The sequence below is a fragment of the Borostomias antarcticus genome (genome assembly GCF_949987555.1).
Source record: "Borostomias antarcticus genome assembly, chromosome: 15".
NCBI classification, from domain to species: domain Eukaryota; kingdom Metazoa; phylum Chordata; class Actinopteri; order Stomiiformes; family Stomiidae; genus Borostomias; species Borostomias antarcticus.
The window spans coordinates 10,165,156-10,186,395 of record NC_140248.1 but is presented as its reverse complement, the minus strand read 5'-3'; the positions used below and the strand labels follow the sequence as shown (position 1 = coordinate 10,186,395).

Genomic DNA, 21,240 nt, shown 5'->3' with positions numbered 1-21,240 from the left:
ATATAGCCTACATGGCTTAATTAAAACTTAACCTAACGTCACGAGTATCTAAGTAAACTAGCCGTTTCTGACAATATGATTGGTTGTTGCGGGAGGGATCCCAGCGCGTGTGGTGTGTGTGTGGGCGAGCGAGGGAGAGAGGACGTGAAGGCAGCCAAAAAAGTTCTCTCTCGTTGTGACTCATGAGCTGAGCTTGCTTCCTTGTCAACACAATAATTCCCCAAATGACCAGAAAAAGTAGCTAGTCGCTTTTCATGAAATAAGTCGCCAGGGGGGTCTGGAAAGTCGCTAAATCTAGCGACAAAGTCGCTAAGTTGGCATCACTGGGTGTGCGCGTGGCGATGGTGTGTCCTGAGAGTGGTGTAGCAACAGTCTTGAGAAGGTATGAAAAATTCGGCTGCAGATGACAGTCCATAATGGCGGAAACGCTACTTGAGCATCCTCTTCAGGCGGGTGAGTAAAATTCAACTAACTGTTTCCTCTTGGCATTCCATTAATACTCGGTGGAGTGGTAGTACATAGCTGGTATGGGGTTGGGCCACAGAATGTGAGCTCACTAGATCACGATGGTCTTGAGGTTCAATTTAACTGTGGCCATGGACGTACGTTCCCTCACACTGCCCGTGACGCCCCGAAAATAATTGTTGGCTTCGGCCGCCTTGCGGCCACCATCGCCTTTTTGCACCGTTAGAATCTCGAGGTTGCTTTAAACGCGCCAATAGTCCTACCCTGCTCTCTCACTGTACTTCTCCTGAATTATCCAAATGCTGCAAAGACTGCAGTTCGGTTCGAATTGGGAGAGCGCACATCTAGGACAACATACTATATGCAGGTAAGCAGCAAGGTCTGTGAATTGACTATCAAGAACATTAATTATGACACTGTTCAAAATTTCGCATTGTTCAACTGTTCTTTTCCTTACAAAAACAACTTCTAGAGCAGATACATGAGTGTGCCCGGTGCTAGCTAGCTGGCTTCACAAATCGCATCTTTCCGCATGTACGGTCAGCGTTCAAGTTAGCCCTGGTCCAGGTCGGTATGCTATTCGGGGCTATATTAAGTGATGGCGAAACGAGGCTTTCTGAAGCATCGAACCTTTTAGGCACATTGTATTGCAAAAGGATTTATTACTAGAAGCCTCATTTAATGCTTTGTTCGCTACTGACACCTGCTGGCAAAGATAATTTAGAGCAGCCAATATCACTGTGCAGCCACTTGAGCGCTGAAACATAACTGATTCTGATTGACAACTTCATCACTGATTGTTATCTTAGCTACACCTGTAGGCCGAACCTAATTGGTGCGTGCTGCATATAAAGGAAGAGGAAAAGTATATTTGTCTTGCTATTTATCTGGACCCTGGGTCTGAAATAAAGTTTAATTGAGTTGGAGTCCAGACGAGACAAAAGTGTCTACTCTCAATTTAGTCAGACGAAAATATTCAAGAACAAACAGGATGTGACGTTCGATTGTCAGTTGGACAGAGTCGATCGGATCTCAAACAGATCGTGTTGAAGGTAATCAAAACGCATATTAATGCCAGGTGTAAATGTAATCAGGCTAAATCATTATCTAGATACAGATCTCGATAGGAGACACATTTTAATGCAAGGTGTAAACGGGGTCTTATTGACGTCACCTGGAAAGTGATTGAGTGTGAGAGGATGCCAGGGCTCTAAATGGTATAAAAAGGAATGGGACAGCAAATTGTGTTACTTTACATTCTTACTATTGTGGGTTTGGGACTTTTTATTTTATGTTGTTTTTCTTGTAGACCTAATGCCCCTACATATACATTAATTTTGGGCTAAGCCAATCCCCTTTACATTATCACAACCCTTTTTTGTTACCCTCAATACATTTCTGTTCAACTTGTTGAAATATTTTCATTTTGTGGTCATCCACTAACTATATTACTGCCTGTGGTTCTTGTTTGTGATGAATCCAAAAGTATTTAATCAAGAATGGCAACACACATTTCTTCACAAATACTTCACAACTCTTTCGATATTCATGCTGGAAATCTCAATTCAAAGAACACTGCATTGAGATGGATTATTATCTATGATTTATGGCAAGATTCATAAACAATAGCCCATATTTTAAAACAAATCAAATTATACAAATCCATAGGGTTGATAACCTACAGTATACAAAAAATGCTGAAACCTAAATAATTATAAGGCCACTTGCAGATAAGCAAGTTTAGCTGAAAACATGAAAATATTTTTTGTAATATGAACATTGGGGTTGGTTGATCCATCCGTGCTTGTTTATTGGCCGTTCCTCATATCCCCGGTTGTGGCCCGTGTTTCACGTCACAATGACATGAACTGTGGGTAATTCCCTTAGGCTCTGCAGAAGTGCAGACTTACCCCTCAATTCCACTTACTCCATTTCCAGTGCATTCCGGTTACCGTACGGCAGCCTGAGTTGACTGCAGCCATTGTAGACAATGATTGTGTTCCCACCAGATGCGGTGCAGAAGTGTCCCAGAACCGTCTCTCTGCGAAGCTCCGGTAGAAATAGACAGCAGGTCTATTTCAAAGGTACAGCCCCAATCCCTCTAGGTCAATGGGACAATCCCTCATGCACTTAAGGTTGGGACTCCGCCCTTGTGTTTCCTTTCTTCCTTGTCCGCTCCACCTGCATCTCGTTACTTTGATTAGCTCTCTGCACCTACCTCACCTGTGCCGTCAGCAATTGTCTCCCTCCTGCCTTACACACACAGTCCTGACACTACCTCCTAGTTTGGGGGAATGTATGGTTAAAACTGAGGAATGTTGAATAAGTGATTTAGCAACCTTTTCCCATAGTAAGTTTATCAACAACGGAATCTTTGTTTTCATGAGGCCATATTTCAGAGGCTCAATCTTCACTCTCTCTTCAGGCTTAGATGTAATTTGTTTATTTGTTGCTTGCTTTTCCATTGCTAATACCTGTTTATCATTTTTGTTATTTCAGAATTTGGTGTCTCTCCACCCTAACGTGAGATAAAGAAAAGACGGAAAAGCCTACACTTAAGAGCAGAGAATGGAGACCTCTACGAGAACCCAAGCCAATGTTGGACAATCTTCAAACCCCCTCGTCATCAGAGAAGGTCATCAGGACGGAGGTCAACTGAGGAGTTCAACCATCATTTCTAATCAGTATGTGTTGATTGTGCCAGTTTTACCACAGACACAGGGTGGTCAGCCATCCAATCAACAGTCTTCAAGCAGACAGGTGACCCCCTCTCAGCCAGCATCGGAAGCAGATTTCTCAAGAGGGCAATCCTTATTAGACAACTCAGATTCACAAACTGCTTGTGTATATGCACAAAATGGAAACCTTCCCCAGCCTGAAAAAGGCAAATTTGAAAACCTGTCTCTGTTGCAGAGCTACAAAGAACAGTCTAAGGACAGTCAAGTGTCATCTCAAAACTCTCCCACAGCCATAATCACACAACAGGGCAGGCAAGAGATGGCTTCGTGTGGTATCCCTCAGCAGGCAGTATTGATTCAGCAAGCTTCAAATAGAATGATTCTACCTCGGCCGTTACAATACAGCGGTACCTCAAACTATTTATTTTGTTCCGATTCTGTCCAAAGTGCACAGACTTCCAGCCCTTCCAGCCATGTTTTGGTAACACGTCTAAATACTTCAGTTGGATTACAGAGAATGACTATAAAAAATGGAGTCCTCCATATGAATGTGCATGACAAGATGGTGCCATCAGACCAGACAGGGACACAAGCTCTGCAGCACGGATCAAACCAAGTGTTGTCCTCTTGCATTGGGCTATACAATACTAATAGCCTCAATGCTTTGATATCTCAGACAGGAGCATTTGTGGCAAACCATAGCGTACAGTCACCGCCATCTGACCCTGCACCACCACCATACCCTGTCAGGCAGGGTTTCAATGCGGCTGTAACAAAGGACCAAAGTGGAAATGGATTTATGGTGGGAAATGTAATTTTTATGGGAGGTAAACCTAATGAGAATATTCTAGTCCTGCAGGGCCAACAACAGCAAGGACCATCTGTAAGTAATGGATCACAACTGGAACAGATCAATATGTCTCACCTGCTGGTTCACCAAGTCCCACAGAATGATATCCGAGTTCACCCGTCTGCAGCACCAGTGTCCTCTACTCGGCACAGGCAAAAAGCCATTGCAGTGGTACAACCACTTTCTCAAGCACAGCAAGTCATGACCACTGATACATTAAGCATCAGGAAGCCTGTTGAATTGCTACTTACAAACACCACAACAGACACTGAAGCTGTGGGCAACCCTGGCCGAATTTCCCATGAAACAAAATCACAGGCCGGAGCAGAGGGCCTTCAATCCACATCCTTGCTTGCTGAATCTAAGCAAGGAGACCCGCATATTGGATTGGGAAGTACCCCAGCAGCTAAGGCTGAAGGAGCACTGACTCTGGATTCATCAGCACCTATTGACACTGGACAGTCCCCAGAACAGCTGTATGCAGAGCAGGACCATTCTCAGGTGTTTCCCAGTGTGAACCATCAACCCACACTCACTCCTACTCAAGGGAAAGACACTGAATATGACACTGTAGTGAACCAAGTCCCTGTAAACCATTCAAGTAAGGAAACGATGGAAACAAAAGGGCCAGTAACTTTATCTGAGGACACTGTTGAGTTGTGCTCAGTTCCAGTAGTCGAATGGACAAACAGGAAATTGATGGCATTGCTTAAGTGGGGCCAATACTTTATCCATAATGGAGATTGTGCTGAAACAGATGTTACAAACACAATATTAGCCCATTATTGGGATGGAAGTTATAAAAAAATGGTAGACATGGCAACCTCTGGTTATTACAAGAATGTAATGGCTGAGGTAGTAGAGGTCTGTAGGGAGTATGCGTTACCACAGAGTGTCATATTTTCATATGTCAGGGATGAACACCTGAGTCGTCTTAAAGACAAATGTCATGTTCTGGGACATAATACTGTATATCCTAAGATTGTGCACAAGTCATCATGGTTGAATACCAATGAACAGCTAGATGACATAGATAAAGAATATGGCTTGCCATGGTGTTTGAAGAACAGCCAACATACTCATTCTCAGAGAGAGGAGCAACTAGAGCTGATGGGAACTGAAGATGACAGATCTGAAGCAGCCAGTGAGATGCAAGAAATGATGCCTCAGTCTAAGACTGTATCTCCCGGGCCTGAACCCGATGTGGCTAGTGAAATTAAAGAGTCTTGTCTGACACACAGCTGCACACAGAGAGACATACCTGTAAAAATGGAACGTGCAGAAGATGATGGCTCAGGTGATCCATTTTACTCTATGAAGATCCATGTTCTAGCTCCAGAAGAGGCCAAATATTTGTGTTTGTTTGAAGATGTGCAGGTGCAAGGTGAAGAGAGTGCAGATCAGCAGAGAGGGGCCACACTTTGCTCTGTGGGGGATGAGTTACCTGAGGAAATGGATGTGGTGTTGACTGAGGCGAAGTCAGAGAACAAGGTTGAGGATCTAATGGAAAAATACTGCTGTCTCTCAAGTTTGATGGCCAAACTGCGTGGCATGAACTGCGCCATACCCTGCCCATGTCAGTGCAAGTCTGAACTTACTCCTGGAACGCCCACTTTCAAAGACGACTCTTTTGGGGAGGAAAACTCAGTTGAGCGGAACTTTTTGGCAGTGCCAAAAGTTCAGGACAGGTCTGTGGTAGAATGTGGGAGAGAAGTGAAGTCTAATGTGAATCCAATGAAAGTCAATGTTGGGAGCAAAACATTTGGAAGAAAGAGGAACCAATGTGTGGAAGGCTCTTATTTACAATTGCCTGTCCCGAAGAAGTATAAAATTAAAAGATGCTTGCAATCTACCTTGCAGCCTGCTGTACACAACTGGAGTGTAAACTGTAATAAGTCATTTGGGGAGCATAACACATCTGATGAGGATATTGAAGTTATCAAATCAAAGGCTACTGAGTCATTTGAGGAAGAACAGCCACAGGCTAGCACCACCCAAAGGTTGACAGGATATGATCATGTGACCAGCAGCCTAACGGTCAGTGTTGTACAACTGGCCTTGTTTGGCTCCTCCCCCCAGCGGAAGTATGGAACTGTAACAACTGGAAAAAGCAGAGGCAAACGAACCAATCCTTTTACAGACAGGGCTCCAACGCCCCCTCCGACCATTAATGTGAATGTCAGTTCCTGGATGAGAAAGGGCTCTTCGGTTGGTAACCTGGTGATGAAAAGCCCTGAGGTCAAGAGCCCCAAGGCCAAGAGTGCAGTCAAAGAGCGGCTTCTCAAAGATTGGAAGGACAATTTTGTGCCCACAAAGACGACAAAATCCAAGCGAGATGGGTGCCCTGAAGTTAGAAAGAAGTATGTTGTGAATGCTACGTCTACTAAAATGGATGGAATTCTGTCGGCAGTCCCTGAGGACCCAGCTGGATCAGAACAAACCAGGAGCAAGAAAGAATCCATATTAAATGGTCTTAAACTAAGACTGAAAAAGGCTAAGATTAGCCCACCTGAGAAAAGTAAATACGAGATTGGGAACCCTGATTTCAGTCCTTCTCAGGACAGCAGTGCTCTGAGTTTCAGTGTGCTGCCAAAGTCTTTCGACTTCAGAGAGCAAGAACACACAGACCGTGACACAACCACAGGTTCAAAGGCAGGCAAGTAATGTCAAACTTTTAAGGTTTCCCTCTGTCCAAGTTTGCTTAATAAAGAGCATAATGTAGATTGGGGACCCCAGTGAGTCAATGTGCAGAAAAATATGTAGGAATTAGATTTTAATAAAAACTATATATAATATGTACTACAGTGATTTCTGGAGTTGTATTTGTTACTTCCTCATCTAAAACATCGCCAAACCGGAAGTGACGTAGCAGAAGGAAGTCGGAGTTCAACAACAGTAGAACAACAAAAAAATGGCTAGTATTGCGATATCTAACGCTGTGTTCACATTATAACAGTGAAACAGGTGCAGTATGTGCTATTGCAAATAGCTAATTCTGGACTCAGCAGTTTGCTGTGACGATAGACGTTTATGCTGTGACAGCCTGCAGGGTCTGGGACTCCCTTCTGCTACGTCATCGCTGAAATATGAAGAAAAAAAAACCTTTCTCACCATATTTCTGCCCTTGGTGTCTGTAAAGATGGATTTTTTCAATTCTTTTTAGTTGGCCTAATCATGATCAAAATGTAAATTCATTTAAAAAATCAAGCTGCAATATGCTCTTTAAAGGTAAGATGTGTGCCCTATTGTAAACAATCAACCCTTATTTTGTCAGATATGGGTGACGACGCTGTCAGTTGGAAATATAAGAGCTCAAGGACTACAATCCAGAAACCCAAAGGTAGCTAGCTACAATGCACGGTACTGATTGGGAAGATGAGTTATTAGAATAGGGGGGATACTCATGCATATGTTTGATTGGTCACTTTTTTTAAATGAAACTATAACTCTTTCTCTAGTTGCCTGGTCCACTGACTCTGAGAAGAAATATTCACCTCTCCCTTGTACTAAACCCAACCCCCCCAAGTCCACCAATGCCTTTAAAGAGTACCAGATGAAATACACAGAGAATATGGAGCACATGGAATACCAGAAGAAATACACAGAGAATATCATGACTTGATATTCTCCATAATTGATTAGAGGTGAGAGTTCCTCAACCGGATGCATTAGCATACCCTACTGTAGCCTATGCCTACGGCTACAAATTGGGAAAGACTTTTGATTTTTCCTTGACTTAAAGACTCACCTATTCTACACTGAATGTATGTGCATGCACCATTGTGCCTTATTGTAATATTTTTTACTTTCTCCAAAACTAGTCAATACTATATTTTTTTTAATAAACATTCAAAAAGGAAATGTACATCATGGTGTTATTTCTGACCTGTGGGTGATTGCTGCAAACTGGAACGTCACACTTGAGATGAGATAGCCCTGCCTGTATGCTTATATTCTGAAGCCATGTCATACTGGGAGGCAGGAAGTGTCATGCTGTAATGCAGTTGTAAACAGGGAATGACTGATGTACAGAACAGTGTCTTCGCATAGTGTTGACACCTTGTGTGTCGATGATTGTGTCGGGTGTGCTTTTATAGCGTGTGAAAGTTGGTGATAAGGTGCAGAGTAGTTAAAGGGAGTGGGCGGCTGGGGGAAGGATTTATTAGGTGGGCTAGCTTGCAGAAGCTAGCCCAACTTGTGATATTCCCACTATTTCTTTATTAGGTGGGGTAGCTTGCAGAAGCTAGCCCAACTTGTGATATTCCCACTATTTCTTTATTAGGTGGGCTAGCTTGCAGAAGCTAGCCCAACTTGTGATATTCCCACTATTTCTTTCTTTCTTTCTTTATTATTATTCTCCCCGCTTTTTTGAACCTTAACTAGTTCTTCATACTTTGTGCTAGAAACTTCATTCAAACTTTAAAATGTTCATGACGTTCAGCTCTTGAACGGATCCATTCAGATTTTTGATATTTTTGATAGTTTTTTAGAAATTTAACTTTTAAAACTATTTTTTGTCCCATTGAAACTGCTTAAAACTGCTTTTGAGACCACCACGCCACAGACCCCACAACTCAGCCCTTGATTGAGCTAGAGACACACAGTCTTCACCAGTGGGTGCAAGGAGACTGCCCGGAGGTCTTCATGGTGGAGTCAGGTAGGTGGCCCGGAGAGGGTTACACTGTCCCCGACTGGCTCTGACCTGAGGGGGTGGAGTCTCATCACCACGCCACTATCCACGCCACGGGCCCAACAACTCAACTCTTGAGTGGGCTAGAGACACAGTCTTCATTGGTGGATGCATTGAAATTGCCCAGAGGTCACTGTACTGTCCCCGACTAGCTGTGACCCAAGGGGGCGGGGCCTAACCAGCACGCCACTATCCACGCCACGGGCCCACAACTCAGCCCCAGTTGGCTAGAGACACATGTGGTCTTCACCGGTGCGGGCGGGTAGGTGGCCCGGAGAGGGGTACACTGTCCTCGACCAGCTCTGACCTGAGGGGGCGGAGTCTCACCACCATGCCACTGTCCACGCCCACAACTCAGCCCCTGAGTGGGCTAGAGACGCACGGTCTTCGCAGGTGGGTGCATGGAGATTGCCTGGTCCATAGTAGTTCTAGCAGTAGCTGTTACATACAGCTGCAGCAGCTAGCCCACCTCACATTTTCTCCAGGAAATGTACTTTCTAGTTTGATATGCTATTCATATCAAATATAGTAGACTGCGCAGCTAGGCTTTTCATATCAAATATAGTAGACTGCGCAGCTCTCTTGTATAAGCCCCACCCCCAAACAAAAGACTCATGAGAGGACTGCAGACGACGTCGTCTAAATAAAGCTTTATTTATTTTCACGCCAACGGTAACTAAGCAGTAGCAGTTTAGCATGTTAAAACGCGAAGTTGACTTCAGTATGGCAGTGGACTCGCTTTTGAATATGTGAGTAACCTTTGCAAGTTAAGCCTACGAAGCTGGGGACCCAAGCATTAAATCAGACATTGTTCTTTTCATTTGGTCTAAAATAATGCACCGCACATTTGCTGGTAAGATCATGGTTAACTTACATTCCTGTTTTAACGAGCATTAGCTAACGTAAATAGCTATAATTAAGAAAATATATAAAAGCAGGTCATTATTTGTGCTTGTACACCATCAGTGTAAATGAGCTAGGCATCCACATCACTGGGTTAGCCTGCACAGCAGGTGGAGTTACTGCCGTAGGGTACTTGGTATGGTAGCTAATGTTTAGGCTACTGGGTCCCAACCATAGAGGAGTTTGGCACGACCAGTGCTCGTTTTCATTCGCAGATGTGCTGGTTGTGTGGCGATCTATGCAGACCACTATAAAAACGACATCGTGGCCTTACCTGGGGACATCAAGGACAAATTGGTCCGGATCATGACGAGCCATGGCACAGTCACTGACCTCAACATCAGTCAGGTATGGTATCAGTAATCGATGGCTGTAAGGTTGAAATATACAATCTGGTGCTAACTAGCATTGCTAGGTATCAGGTACATTGGTGTTAATGCTATATGTACCCTCAGCTATTGCATCCTGCGATACAAATACTGAACCTGCAGAACTGCCAGGTCTCAAACTCCACTCTACTCCAGCTCCACTGCCCTCAGCTTAGGACCATACTACTGAGGGGCTGCCAAAGCATTACTTCTGAGGGTACTTCTCTACTCAGCTCACCTCTACCTTTTGTCATCACACAATAGGAGTATTGAATCAGCTAACTGCGAGGATATCACAACATTTTACTTCCATTAGGAGCCTCCATAGATGATCTTTAGGCACACAAATGATCTAATTCATGAACATGATAAGTACAATGTGACAACCTTCCTTCCTTCTTTGGTCCTGCCTAGGTGTGATAGCCGTGGCCTCCTTCTGCCCTGGCCTGCAGGTTGTGGATTTGTCTGAATGTACTGGGGTGACAGATGAGGGAGTCCTGGCCTTGGCCCACAGCTGCCGCTCCCTGGAGGTCCTCTCACTGAGAGACTGCCCAGCCATAGGAGATGCTGCCATGCTCGCCCTGGCTGGGAACTGCAGGCTGCTGCAAAGCCTCTACCTCTCTGGAACACAGGTCGCTAACCACCACAATTCATGTTAACAATGAGCATTGTCTGTCTGCAGCGATTGGCCACTGATATCAATACATGGTTAAATTTACTTACTTCATGGGGTTTAACCAATTAAATTGCCAATGGCAGATTTAATCAACTCTTCTTGCATTGGCCTTGGAATCAACTTTCTCTTTCACAGATTTTACAAGATTTGGAGAATGGCCACAATACTAAATCTGCATGCACACACAGATACTGTACACACACACACCTGTCAGCACCCTCACATATATGAACAGACCTTGTTTTTATTCTCAGATCACAGATGTTGGCATCATTGGACTGGCCACAGGACTCAGCTCCAACAATCTAAAGGTAAGATGGAAAAAAAAAAAATCAATCATAAAGATTTGATACCTTAAAACTTCACTTCCTGACAGTGTTGCCAGATGGGAAATATCTTAAAATAGTATTTTGAGGAAAATTATCACACCCCATAACCAAGAGAAATAGGCGTAAATGTGTAATTTAAAAAACACGTAGGCTATTGAGACAAACAACTTTTCATTTTTTTAGCATATAAGTGGACAGGGCACAGGAAAACACAAAAATGTGTAGCCTTTTCCGATATGAGAAGCTCATGGTTTAATCATACTTGGTCTCTGAATGATGTCCTGTGAAATGTAGGCTATTCGCAAACCGAATGTTGAAACGACCGTTAATTTGAACTGGAACTATTTCGCTGACCACACTACCACTGTAAATCTCCCTTGTAGAGACCACACATAGTCCTCTGTGGAGCGGAATTTACACTATATGGACAAAAGTATTGGGACACACCTCTTAATCATTGATTTCAAGTGTTTCATTCAGTCCCATTGACACAGGTGTATAAAATCAAGCACCTAGCCATGCACTCTGTCTCTACAAACATTTGTGAAGCTGCAGGCAAGCCTCACATCACCAAGCGCAATGCCAAGCGTCGGATGGAGTGGTGTAAAGCACGCGGCCACCGGACTCTGAAGCAGTGGAAACGTGTTCTGTGGAGTGACGAATCACGCTTCTCTATCTGTCAGTCTGATGGACGAGTCTGGATTTGGTGAATGCCAGGAGAACGTTACCTGCCTGACTGCATTGTGCCAACTGTAAAGTTTGGTGGAGGAGGGATGATGGTCTGGGGTTGTTTTTCTGGGATTGGCCTGGGCCCCTTAGTTCCAGTGAAGGGAAATGTTAATGCTTCAGCTTACCAAGACATTTTGGACAATTCTATGCTTCCAACTTTGTAGGAACCGTTTGGGGAAGGCCCTTTTCTGTTCCAGCATGACTGCCCCAGTGCACAAAGCAAGGTTTATAATGGCATGGTTGGGTGAGGTTGGTGTGGAAGAACTTGACTGGCCCGCACAGAGCCCTAGCTGACCTCAACCCCATCAAGCACCTTTGGGATGAACTAGAATGGAGATTGCAAGCTAGGCCCTCGCGTCCAACATCAGTGTCTGACCTCACAAATGCTCTTCTAGATCAATGGGCAAAAATTCCCAGACAGTACAACATTTTGCAGAAAGCCTTCCCAGAAGAGTAGAAGCTGTTGTAGCTGCAAAGGGGGACCAATTCCATATTTAATATTATTAATGCCTATGAATTTAGAATGTCATAAAAGCTCCCATGTAATGTGTAGGTGGCCCAATACTTTTGTCCATATAGTGTATATCCTGATGATGTCGGGACTCGGGGAAATGAATGACTAAACTGATAATTATTGATCGTACAGAGGGCAAAATTATTGGACAAATATAATTATTGTACATCTGGCAACGCTTACCTTTTCCAAGTTCCTCTCTATTGTGCCTCTGAATAATGTATACATTTCCTGTCTTGTAGGAAATGGAGCTGGCTCGATGTGCTAACCTGACAGACGAGGCTGTGACAGCTGTGCTCACACACTGCCCCAACATCCGCATCTTCAACTTCCATGGGTGTCCTCAGATTACAAGTATGCTTCCAAATCTGGCTGTCAATGTGTTTAGTAGTTATTCTTTTGTCTTGTACTCCTGAGGAAGGAATGTGGACTGCTAGAGTCTCATGGAGTCTGAGCACACAATATAGGATGAGGTCTTATCCGTTTATGACTTTTATCTGTATGACTATACAGCTGTTAAGGAAACCACCCCTATGAGTTGTTATTAAACTCTTGAATCAGTTTTTTTTTTTTGTCCCTCAGATCGGTCCAGGGAGGCCCTCCATAACTTTATAGGCCCTGATAAGATACATCAGGTGTCCTGGACAGTCTACTGATGAAGTATTGAGAAGAACCGAATGAAGAGACTAACTTAACAGTGTAACAATCCTTTGTATGTCAAGGTCTACCACTGAATCTGTGTCTTTTACCAGTTATAACTATATGCACACAGGTCACTTGAGGAATGAATGTTGATTCATTAAACAGGTAGGGAGGGGAAGAGCTTCACAATAAGTGAAAACTTGTTTTAATGGAGTGTGACCACCCTCTTCTGTTACATATGGTAAATTAATTGCACTGTTTATTGATATACTAGACCTAGAAACCCAAAACCTGTAATTTATAAACGTGTATGTGAGGCACTTTGTGATATTCATTCTACAATTAATTATTTGGTATTAACACAAGTACATACTGTACTGTAAAACAATCAGAACAGTCACGGTTTGTTGTATTGGAGATGGCCGCTGTAAAACGGTCAAAAGTCTTTTAGTGTAGAGAGAGACCAGGTCCTGGTGGAGTAGTCAGAGCTGAGGCTGGTAGTGCCACACAGTGCTGCAGGTCAGCCCATAGTTCTCTTCCCGGACCGCCGCCGGCAGCTCATACTGGGCCAGACGGTGCAGCAGTCTCCTAATGCCGTGGCCCTCGAATTGGGCTCTCCCTGGGTCTCCTATCAGAACCTGGGTGCCCCGCGTCTGGATGCAGTGGTCCAGCCAGCCATGGAGGCTGTCGGCCAAGGCTTCCTCATAGAACATGTCTCCCAGGAGGATGAGGTCATAACCTGCAGGCTCTGAACCAATTATGTTCTCCGTCACGCCGACAAGGGCGTTCAACCCATTCAGCGCACAATTAATCTGGGTGGCCACCACTGCAACTGCAACGGAAAGGATCAGACACAGTTTCCTTTAATCGTGTATCAGATATGGTTGTATATACTTTTTTTGTTAGAGATTGAGAGGTTGGCAGCACAGCAGGTGTAGGAGCTGTTAATGGTGGCTATAGCTATACATAAATACAACTATATATACAGACGTGGACAAAATTGTTGGTACCCTTCCGTTAACGAAAGAAAAACCCACAATGGTCACTGAAATAACTTGAAACTGACAAAAGTAATAAATAAAAATTAACTGATGAAAATCAGCCTTTGCCTTTGAATTATGGTTCAACAGAATAATAATAAAATAAAAAACGAATGAAACTGGCCTGAACAAAAATTATGGTACTTTTAACTTAATATTTTGTTGCACAACCTTTTGAGACAATCACTGCAATCAAGTGGTTTCTGTAACTCAATGAGACTTCTGCACCTATCAACAGGTATTTTGGCCCACTCCTTGTGTCCAAACTGCTCAGGCTGTCTCAGGTTTGAAGGGTGCCTTTTCCAGACTGCATGTTTCAGCTCCTTCCACAGATGTTAAGTAGGATTTAGATCATGGCTCAAAGAAGGCCACTTCAGAATAGTCCAATGTTTTGCTCTTAGCCATTCTTGGGTGTTTTCATCTATGTGTTTTGGGTCATTATCCTGTTGGAGGACCCATGACCTGTGATTGAGATCAAGCTTTCTGACACTGGGCAGCACATTTTGCTCCAGAATGCCTTGATAGTGTTGAGATTTCATTGTACCCTGCACAGATTCAAGACACCCTGTCGTATTATCCATCTCTTCAATTTGTCATCAATTTTCCTCTTGCGGCCACGTCCAGGGAGGTTGGCTACAGTCTCATGGACCTTAAACCTCTGAATAATATGTGCAACTAGTCACAGGAACATCAAGCTGCTTGTAGATGGTCTTATAGCCTTTACCTTTAACATGCTTGTCGATAATTCTCTTTCTAATTTCCTGAGACAACTCTCTCCTTAGCTTTCTGTGGTTCACACCATGATACCAAAGAGCACAGTGACTACTTTTTTGACCTTTAAATAGGCAGACTGACTGATTACAAGTTTGAAGACACCTGTGATGCTAATTAGAGGACACACCTTAGTTTAACATGTCCCTATGGTCAAATTATTTTTTATTTTCTAGGGGTACCATCATTTTTGTCCAGGCCAGTTTCATTACAGGATGAGTGGATGAGCAATTAACTCCTGCTATTGGTGAGGCAGTATCATGCATGCACAGGACATGCTTCATTGAGACAGCATCTTTCTGCTTCAACTGGTTGTTGGACCACATGCCATTGTGATTTAGGTAAACTGTTAATAATGGTATAAAAGAGTGATGATATAACCAATATTTTAATAAATAGCCAAATAACTTACATAAAGCGAACTAGTTGCCTATGCTTGCCATCCCACAACCAGTTCAACCAATTAATGACTAGAATATCCAAAACTATTCATGCGCTGTGTATGTTTGTCTACATTAGACTGTTGGTCAGATGTTGCCTACAGTATGACTGATACCTACCAGGGTCTATATCATTAGCTACTACATGCGCAGCTCCACAGAGTTTGGCAGCAATGGCTGAGGCTCCACAGCCACAACCCAGGTCCAGCACTTTCTTTCCCCGCGACACTCCAGGGTTGCACAGGAGGTACCTGGGGACAAGTGAGATGACATCATGATTCATTATTTTAATTTGAATTACTTATTTTGTTGTACACATGACATGATTCATTTTTCCTATGATGAGAGTAAAATAATTAACATATAAAGACAAACAAATAAATTGTCTACCTGGCAAGTGCTTGTCCCCCAGGCCAGTATATGGCCCAGAAAGGATCAGAGAATGGCCAAAGCTCTGGTCTTGCGTGCCAGAACCGACAGTTTGGGGTGAACAATCTCAGTTGGATCTCTGGTGTCAAATTGTTCTCTCTGACTATCTCTGTGTTTTCTACAATAAATGCTTTGATATCATTTATATCAGAATGGCAGCCTTGAAGACTTCTGCTTGTGCTCAAGGCTTTGTTAATTTTATCATTATTAAAGTGTTTATGGTACAAACCTCCAATAAGCGTTTTAATCATTGTGCTATTGCCTTGATAGCCAGGTAAAACAAGCCTATGTTAGCCAACACTGCAGTAAGCCATTCTACTGCACTTTGTTCATACAAACAGTTTGAAGAGCGAACTCCATCCATGAACAATACACTGCTGCATTTCAGCTAGGTAACTACGCGGATGTGCCGAGTGGACAAAATATGCAACTTTCACTTAAACGTAGGCCTATAGCCTATCCGTAAACCACAATACGCTGATCTTCAGGTTAAGGTTTTTCTTTTTTCCACATTCCACACTGATATACTGTGAACCTCAGGTAGGTAGGGACCATGGATGTATTGGTAGGGACCCTCCATGGTAGGGACGGATGTAGCCTAAATAATAACGCACATGTACCCTTTTAATTATTTCCCCGAAGTACCATAATCGCTATGGTTGGTTCCGCTCTACCTGCCGCTCTGTGATTGGAATATTGGTACAGTACTTTCATTTTTTATTTCAAACCTTTTTTTATACTCGTAAAGCATTAAGGCTTCCCTCATTTACAGTGTGGACGAGTTCACAGACACACAAATATCAACCAGACCTGCAAACTCTGGAGTAGTGAAAAAGGTGACGACATACAAAAATAAACCCCTCTAGATTCACTGAAACTACCATGGTTAACATAAAAAAGGTGACTGTAGCCAAAAGGTGACAAGTTTGCAATGCAAAATACAAACAACTGTTTAGACAGGCGCAATTGTGCGTCGATCATATTTAATTATCCTGTAGCCATACACTGTTCAGGATAGATTTCTCAGATCCTGTAGAATATTTGCTATATAGAGACCAAAATGAAGTAGCTCGTGGAACATCCAAGTTGGGGTTCGCAGGGTTATGAACATCACTTTTACAAAACAAAAACTCACGATTCAGTGCTTACTTTCTGTGGGATATGCTACAGGGCGTTTTGTAATAGTCATACTGCGCCACCCTGTGGTTATGTTCTTTGTGAGAGTCTGTATAAACTCGTGATACCTGCGTTTTGTCCATGTGTTGACGCGACGGTTGTGGCTAGACTATTTTTGGGATGGGGAAATGTAGAGACCGTAACCTTCAACCTAACCTTAACCCTAAATGGCCTCTGCATTATGGGGACTACCCTTTACCGTCCTTCTACACCGGCTGTACCCCATCTAGCCACGACTCAAACGAACAGCTACTGTTCTCCCGTAATCCAATCCAATCCAGCAGTGTTGCAGCAGTAAGGCACAATCAGGGACCAATTGCAGTAGGTGCACATACAACAAAGGACCTGAGCCTCCCCATGAAAGTAGCCTAGTTGTCAGTTGATATTTGGGATGAAACTAGTTTGATTTGGGCCAGTATTTCGGTATTTCATCTTTTGCATTGTTCAAACATTCAAATGGACAATCACGAGTCCCTCTTCATTTAACCCGCCTCCAGAATATCCAATTGCCAATGAATTCTGCCCGGGGTTTAATTCAATTGGCTGAATTTAGTTTCTCCAACGCACGTTGACCAATCAGGAACAACGTTTCTGAATCTGAATGCAGCGCCCCGCCAAAGTCAAACAAATCTGAGTCGAGTGAAACCAACGTCGTACCTCTGTTGTTATAGTTCTTGCACCATATCGGTTCACTTTTGCCTTGTTTGTCTCAAGTTGCAAAGGTAAGTACGTTTATATAAGAATGTGAGCAGAGGTGTATTGCGATGAACAATATACAGAGAATTATCGTGCAAGTTTATGTAGCAAGCTGATGTAACTAACTTTACTTTCGTAGAATATACACTAACAACGTTAGCTGCAGACATGTTGAGGCACGACTGCCAACCTATTTACATTATACTAGTCACCACAATCTCACTGCAATATGTAGCTAATATTAGCTAGCTCCCGTTGTAGCTATGTATTATTGTCTTCATTAATTAGTTTTGATGTTGAAACCCCATTTGCTTTTGTCTAGCACTAATGTTACCGTACGTTTATTTCGGGCTTTTATAGGGAGTGCTGTTTGGTTCAAGGACCGTTTGGTAACGTTACACCGAAGATACGATGGAGACCATTTCAGGAAAGAATGTCAACCTCAAAAAGGTAACGCTACAGTTAACGTTAGATGAATGTTGGATAACTAGTGTGTGTTGTGTGAGATCTACCTTTCCACAAAGATTGTGGTGGCTCCAATCTAAACGGACTCCTGTCCTTTTTGTTTGCCTGTGTATTAGGAGAACAAAGAGAACACTAGACCAACAATTGGGTCCACAAAGTCATTGATTAAAAGCGGGATCCCCAAAACAGTGTCTGCTGGATCTGTGCCTCAGCATTCAAACAATAAAAAGGAGACTATCCTAGGACAGGAAGAGGCCAAGAATGGGCAGAAAGGTGCGACTGCAAGCAAAGCTAAAAAGCGCAACACATTCAGCCAGGCCTTCCTCACTCAACAGGCTGTCAGACAGAGACGGCTTGTTGCAGAGGCCCCAAAGCCGCCAGCTACCATGCCCCCTAAGCCTGTCCCTGGCACCTACAAAGGCAGAGTTGTCCAGTCCAAAATTGGGGCCCTCTGGAAGTCTAGTAGTACAAGCCTAGAAGGAGGGGTAGACAACAAAGCCACCATCAGAGTTGAAAGCCAGAAGAATGGAAATTTGACCAAAGTAAGGTCCAAATCCATTGCTGACTTGCCTAGGCGTGGCACACAGAAACTTCTTCAACATCAACCCTCTCGATCTAAGTCAGTGACTGATGGACCGTTTCCAGTCTCCAAGTTGCCAGCTGCCAGCCGGACTATACCCTCTCACTCTGCCAGAACAGCTTCATCAGGAACCCTGGCTCGCCCAAACTCCAGCAAGTCTGCCATGATTTCCAACAGTAAAGAGTCAAAGATCAGCAAGCCCAAGATGCCTGTGACAACAGAAAAGAAGGTCCGCAAGCCTCCTGTCTCCAGCACCCTTAGCCAGTACAGAACATCCATGGAGACTGCAGATGAGCGAAGGTTTGTGTTCATTTAATGTTCTTTACATTCGAAATGTGGTTGTGGCTAAAAAATAGATAAGATAGAAATGTAGGTGTATGGCAGTATATCACATGCTCATGATCTGTTTTGAGTAAACAATTCTTTTCATATCTTTGACCCACAGAGCAAAGCTGGCAGAGTGGCTGTTGTCCAAAGGAAAGACTCTGAAAAGGCCACCAATCTCTTCAGCCGCACCCCCAAAGACTAGACCAATTAAGGAGTCTGATGTCCCTCCCACATCCCAAAGTGTCACAGAGCTGGAGTCCCATGTAGAGCCTCAGCCTGCTGCCCAGTCTGACACTGAGTCACAGCCTGGTCTGCAAGCTCCAGGGCCTATCCCAGCTTCTCGGCCTGAAGAAGACAACCAGGGACACAAGGAGGAAACTGCATGTGGCTCAAGTCCCTTGATCATGAACACGACTCTGGACCTGCTTGAGAACTCTTCTATGGGTCTCCCCGTTGATCCAGAGGTCAGGCTCGGTATGGATGAAGTAAGTCCTTCATTCCTAAACAATCCTCGATTTCAAAATGATGTACTTTTATTCGTAATGGTGCTGAATTGGAAGTTAACCGACTCCTGTCCTTTTTCTTTCTTTCTTTATTTTTTTTATCATAGATTATAATAAATCTTTGTGATGCTTTGGAGGCCATGGAGACATCCTCTGCTTGTGTGGATGGTAAGTGATGGGGTCAAATACCGGAGGAATGCATGCACATCAGATTAGTGCAGGTGCTGGACCAAACAAATACTGTAAAAATGAAAGAGGTCCGCACACTGAAATGAGCTCCCAAGGTAACTCACCTTGGGAGCTAATTTCAGTGTGCGGACCTCTTTCGTTTTCAAAGTGATGGGGTCATTGGGCCATTTTTACTCAAAGCAATAATTGATGACTGTTGCTTTCATGGTTTAATTGGACCGTTTTTTTCTGTCATCCTGTTAGAGCCACATGAGGTGGGTGAATTTGATGAGAAGCTGGTAGATGGCAAGCCAGATAATATCAAGTCGGAGAATGTGGAGGTGAAGAGAGAGGCTGGAGAGTGGACCTTAAAGAAGGATATGTCCTATATCGAGGAAGTGGAAAGTGATGATGATGATGACCTGATGCAGACAACGCCAGAGACAGAAGGAGCATCTGTGGTGAAATACAGTGTGAAGACAACTCCATACCTGCAAAGGTGAGACTTTTGTAACCCTGTGTGTTTATTTATTTATATATATATGAGGGATAGTGGCACCACTGATTGTAAATTATCCCAAAGTGTTGAAAGGTACTATACATCACATCTACCAACTAGTTAAAGGTATAATATGTAATATGTGGATTATTGCCCCAATCAAGTGAAAAAGAGAATGCACTGTTTCAGTCATACTGTGATAAGATCTTCACTCCGAGAGGAACATAACGTTACACTAATCAGTAATCACAATCAAGTATTTCAGAGTGCCATGTAATAAGTTATGTTAGATGCTGTAGTGTGGAGATAATGTTAGGTCTGGCTATGCAGATTCCAAGAAAGATAACGATAGCTAGTTAGCTAGCTTACCGGTGTAGTAGAAAAGTAGCCATGTCACCATGCGACTTTATCCCATGAAACTCCATAAACTCCGTCCAACGAGCAAAGGCTGGCCCGATATCTATCCGACTTTTGCTCCTTCGGTCACTGAGCTTTTGAGATTCGTATAGCACGGTTCGCCGGGGCTCAGGCAGAGAAGTAGGACGACGAAACTCTGCCATTTTACCAAACGTTTAGCTGAAAAGAGTGAGCGGAAGACGACTGAAAAGCTGCCGTTTCATAGTCGCACACACTAACCAACATCTATAATGCTGCTAATTCATGGAAGTATAACGTTAGCTGGCTACTGCTAATCTCAGTGGTGAAGCTAGAATAGTACCTGGCAACCCAGCGGGCAGTACCAATGCTGTGATACTATTGGCTGGTATGATATCAAGTGATATCAACAGAGTGTCATTGTCGGCTGTCAAAATTTCATAATGTAATAATTTCAGACAAAATATTATTTTTTTTATGGAAAAGCAATACTTTTACTCTGCAGCCTTCGTAAAGCCCTATGGATGTATTATTTTTGAAAAAATGTTTATTTTAATCCACATATTACATATTATACCTTTAATAAAATGTTCTTCCTCATTTTGTTTTCCCCTCAGAGTCAAGAGAACAATTGAGGGTGGGGCAGGTATAGCTGGCTCAAAACAAAAGGGCACCATCAAGGACTTGAAGTTCCTGACCCCAGTCCGCCGCTCCTGTCGCATCCAGCGCAACTCATCCTGCCTACCTGGCATGCTGACAGACCACGACCCATGCGTGTCCTCGCTGGCTGAGCTGGTGCAACTGGACGACGATGCCAATGCCTATATTTACAGGAAGAACCCTGCTCTCTTGGAGGAACTGCCAGACCACCCAAGAGACCTTGAGAGGATCTGAGTTTTATTGTCTGCAGTGTCTGCTTAGGCCTGG

The 21,240-nt window shown here is 43.5% G+C and overlaps 3 protein-coding genes and 1 long non-coding RNA gene across 5 annotated transcripts; 3 read left to right on the top strand and 1 right to left on the bottom strand.

Moving 5' to 3' along the window:
• The first annotated feature begins 4,738 nt into the window (after window positions 1-4,738).
• LOC311318177 lies at window positions 4,739-7,800 on the top strand. Its single transcript, XR_014630794.1, has 3 exons — window positions 4,739-6,649; window positions 7,268-7,333; window positions 7,452-7,800. It is a non-coding gene; the product is annotated as an uncharacterized lncRNA (long non-coding RNA).
• A 1,488-nt stretch (window positions 7,801-9,288) lies between these two features.
• On the top strand, window positions 9,289-12,924 carry amn1 (antagonist of mitotic exit network 1 homolog). 2 transcript variants are annotated; one of them, XM_084450524.1, is made up of 7 exons: window positions 9,289-9,432; window positions 9,802-9,934; window positions 10,042-10,171; window positions 10,369-10,586; window positions 10,885-10,941; window positions 12,445-12,556; window positions 12,785-12,924. In XM_084450524.1, exons 1-7 carry the CDS (start codon window positions 9,380-9,382, stop codon window positions 12,856-12,858), a joined length of 777 nt encoding a protein of 258 aa, XP_084306650.1. In that variant the 5' UTR covers window positions 9,289-9,379; the 3' UTR covers window positions 12,859-12,924. The 2 variants fall into 2 exon arrangements, with proteins under 2 accessions (XP_084306650.1, XP_084306651.1); XM_084450525.1 differs by lacking the exon at window positions 9,289-9,432 and adding an exon at window positions 9,441-9,536.
• Window positions 12,925-13,311: 387 nt separating this feature from the next.
• Window positions 13,312-15,799, bottom strand: etfbkmt (electron transfer flavoprotein subunit beta lysine methyltransferase). The gene is made up of 3 exons (XM_084450526.1): window positions 15,486-15,799; window positions 15,216-15,346; window positions 13,312-13,676 (listed from the first exon to the last, which is right to left on the bottom strand). The coding sequence occupies exons 1-3, from the start codon at window positions 15,773-15,775 to the stop codon at window positions 13,327-13,329; spliced, it is 771 nt and encodes a 256-aa protein (XP_084306652.1). The 5' UTR covers window positions 15,776-15,799; the 3' UTR covers window positions 13,312-13,326.
• A 2,008-nt stretch (window positions 15,800-17,807) lies between these two features.
• LOC311318764 (cytoskeleton-associated protein 2) lies at window positions 17,808-21,207 on the top strand (the record flags this gene model as incomplete). Its single annotated transcript, XM_084450197.1, has 6 exons — window positions 17,808-17,846; window positions 17,978-18,741; window positions 18,887-19,253; window positions 19,379-19,439; window positions 19,704-19,938; window positions 20,931-21,207. The coding sequence occupies 6 exons, from the start codon at window positions 17,808-17,810 to the stop codon at window positions 21,205-21,207; spliced, it is 1,743 nt and encodes a 580-aa protein (XP_084306323.1).
• Between the last annotated feature and the right edge of the window lie 33 nt (window positions 21,208-21,240).

Bases quoted from the DNA above. Each gene is read 5' to 3' on its own strand.
- amn1 (XM_084450524.1), top strand. From the start codon at position 9,380: ATGTTAAAACGCGAAGTTGACTTCAGTATGGCAGTGGACTCGCTTTTG. The intron at 9,433-9,801 runs GTGAGTAACCTT...TTTCATTCGCAG, and splicing joins GTGGACTCGCTTTTGAATAT to ATGTGCTGGTTGTGTGGCGA. The intron at 10,172-10,368 runs GTACTTCTCTAC...GGTCCTGCCTAG, and splicing joins CCAAAGCATTACTTCTGAGG to GTGTGATAGCCGTGGCCTCC.
- etfbkmt (XM_084450526.1), bottom strand. From the start codon at position 15,775: ATGATTAAAACGCTTATTGGAGGTTTGTACCATAAACACTTTAATAAT. The intron at 15,347-15,485 runs GTAGACAATTTA...ACTTGTCCCCAG, and splicing joins GGGGGACAAGCACTTGCCAG to GTACCTCCTGTGCAACCCTG. The intron at 13,677-15,215 runs GTAGGTATCAGT...TTTCCGTTGCAG, and splicing joins AGCTAATGATATAGACCCTG to TTGCAGTGGTGGCCACCCAG.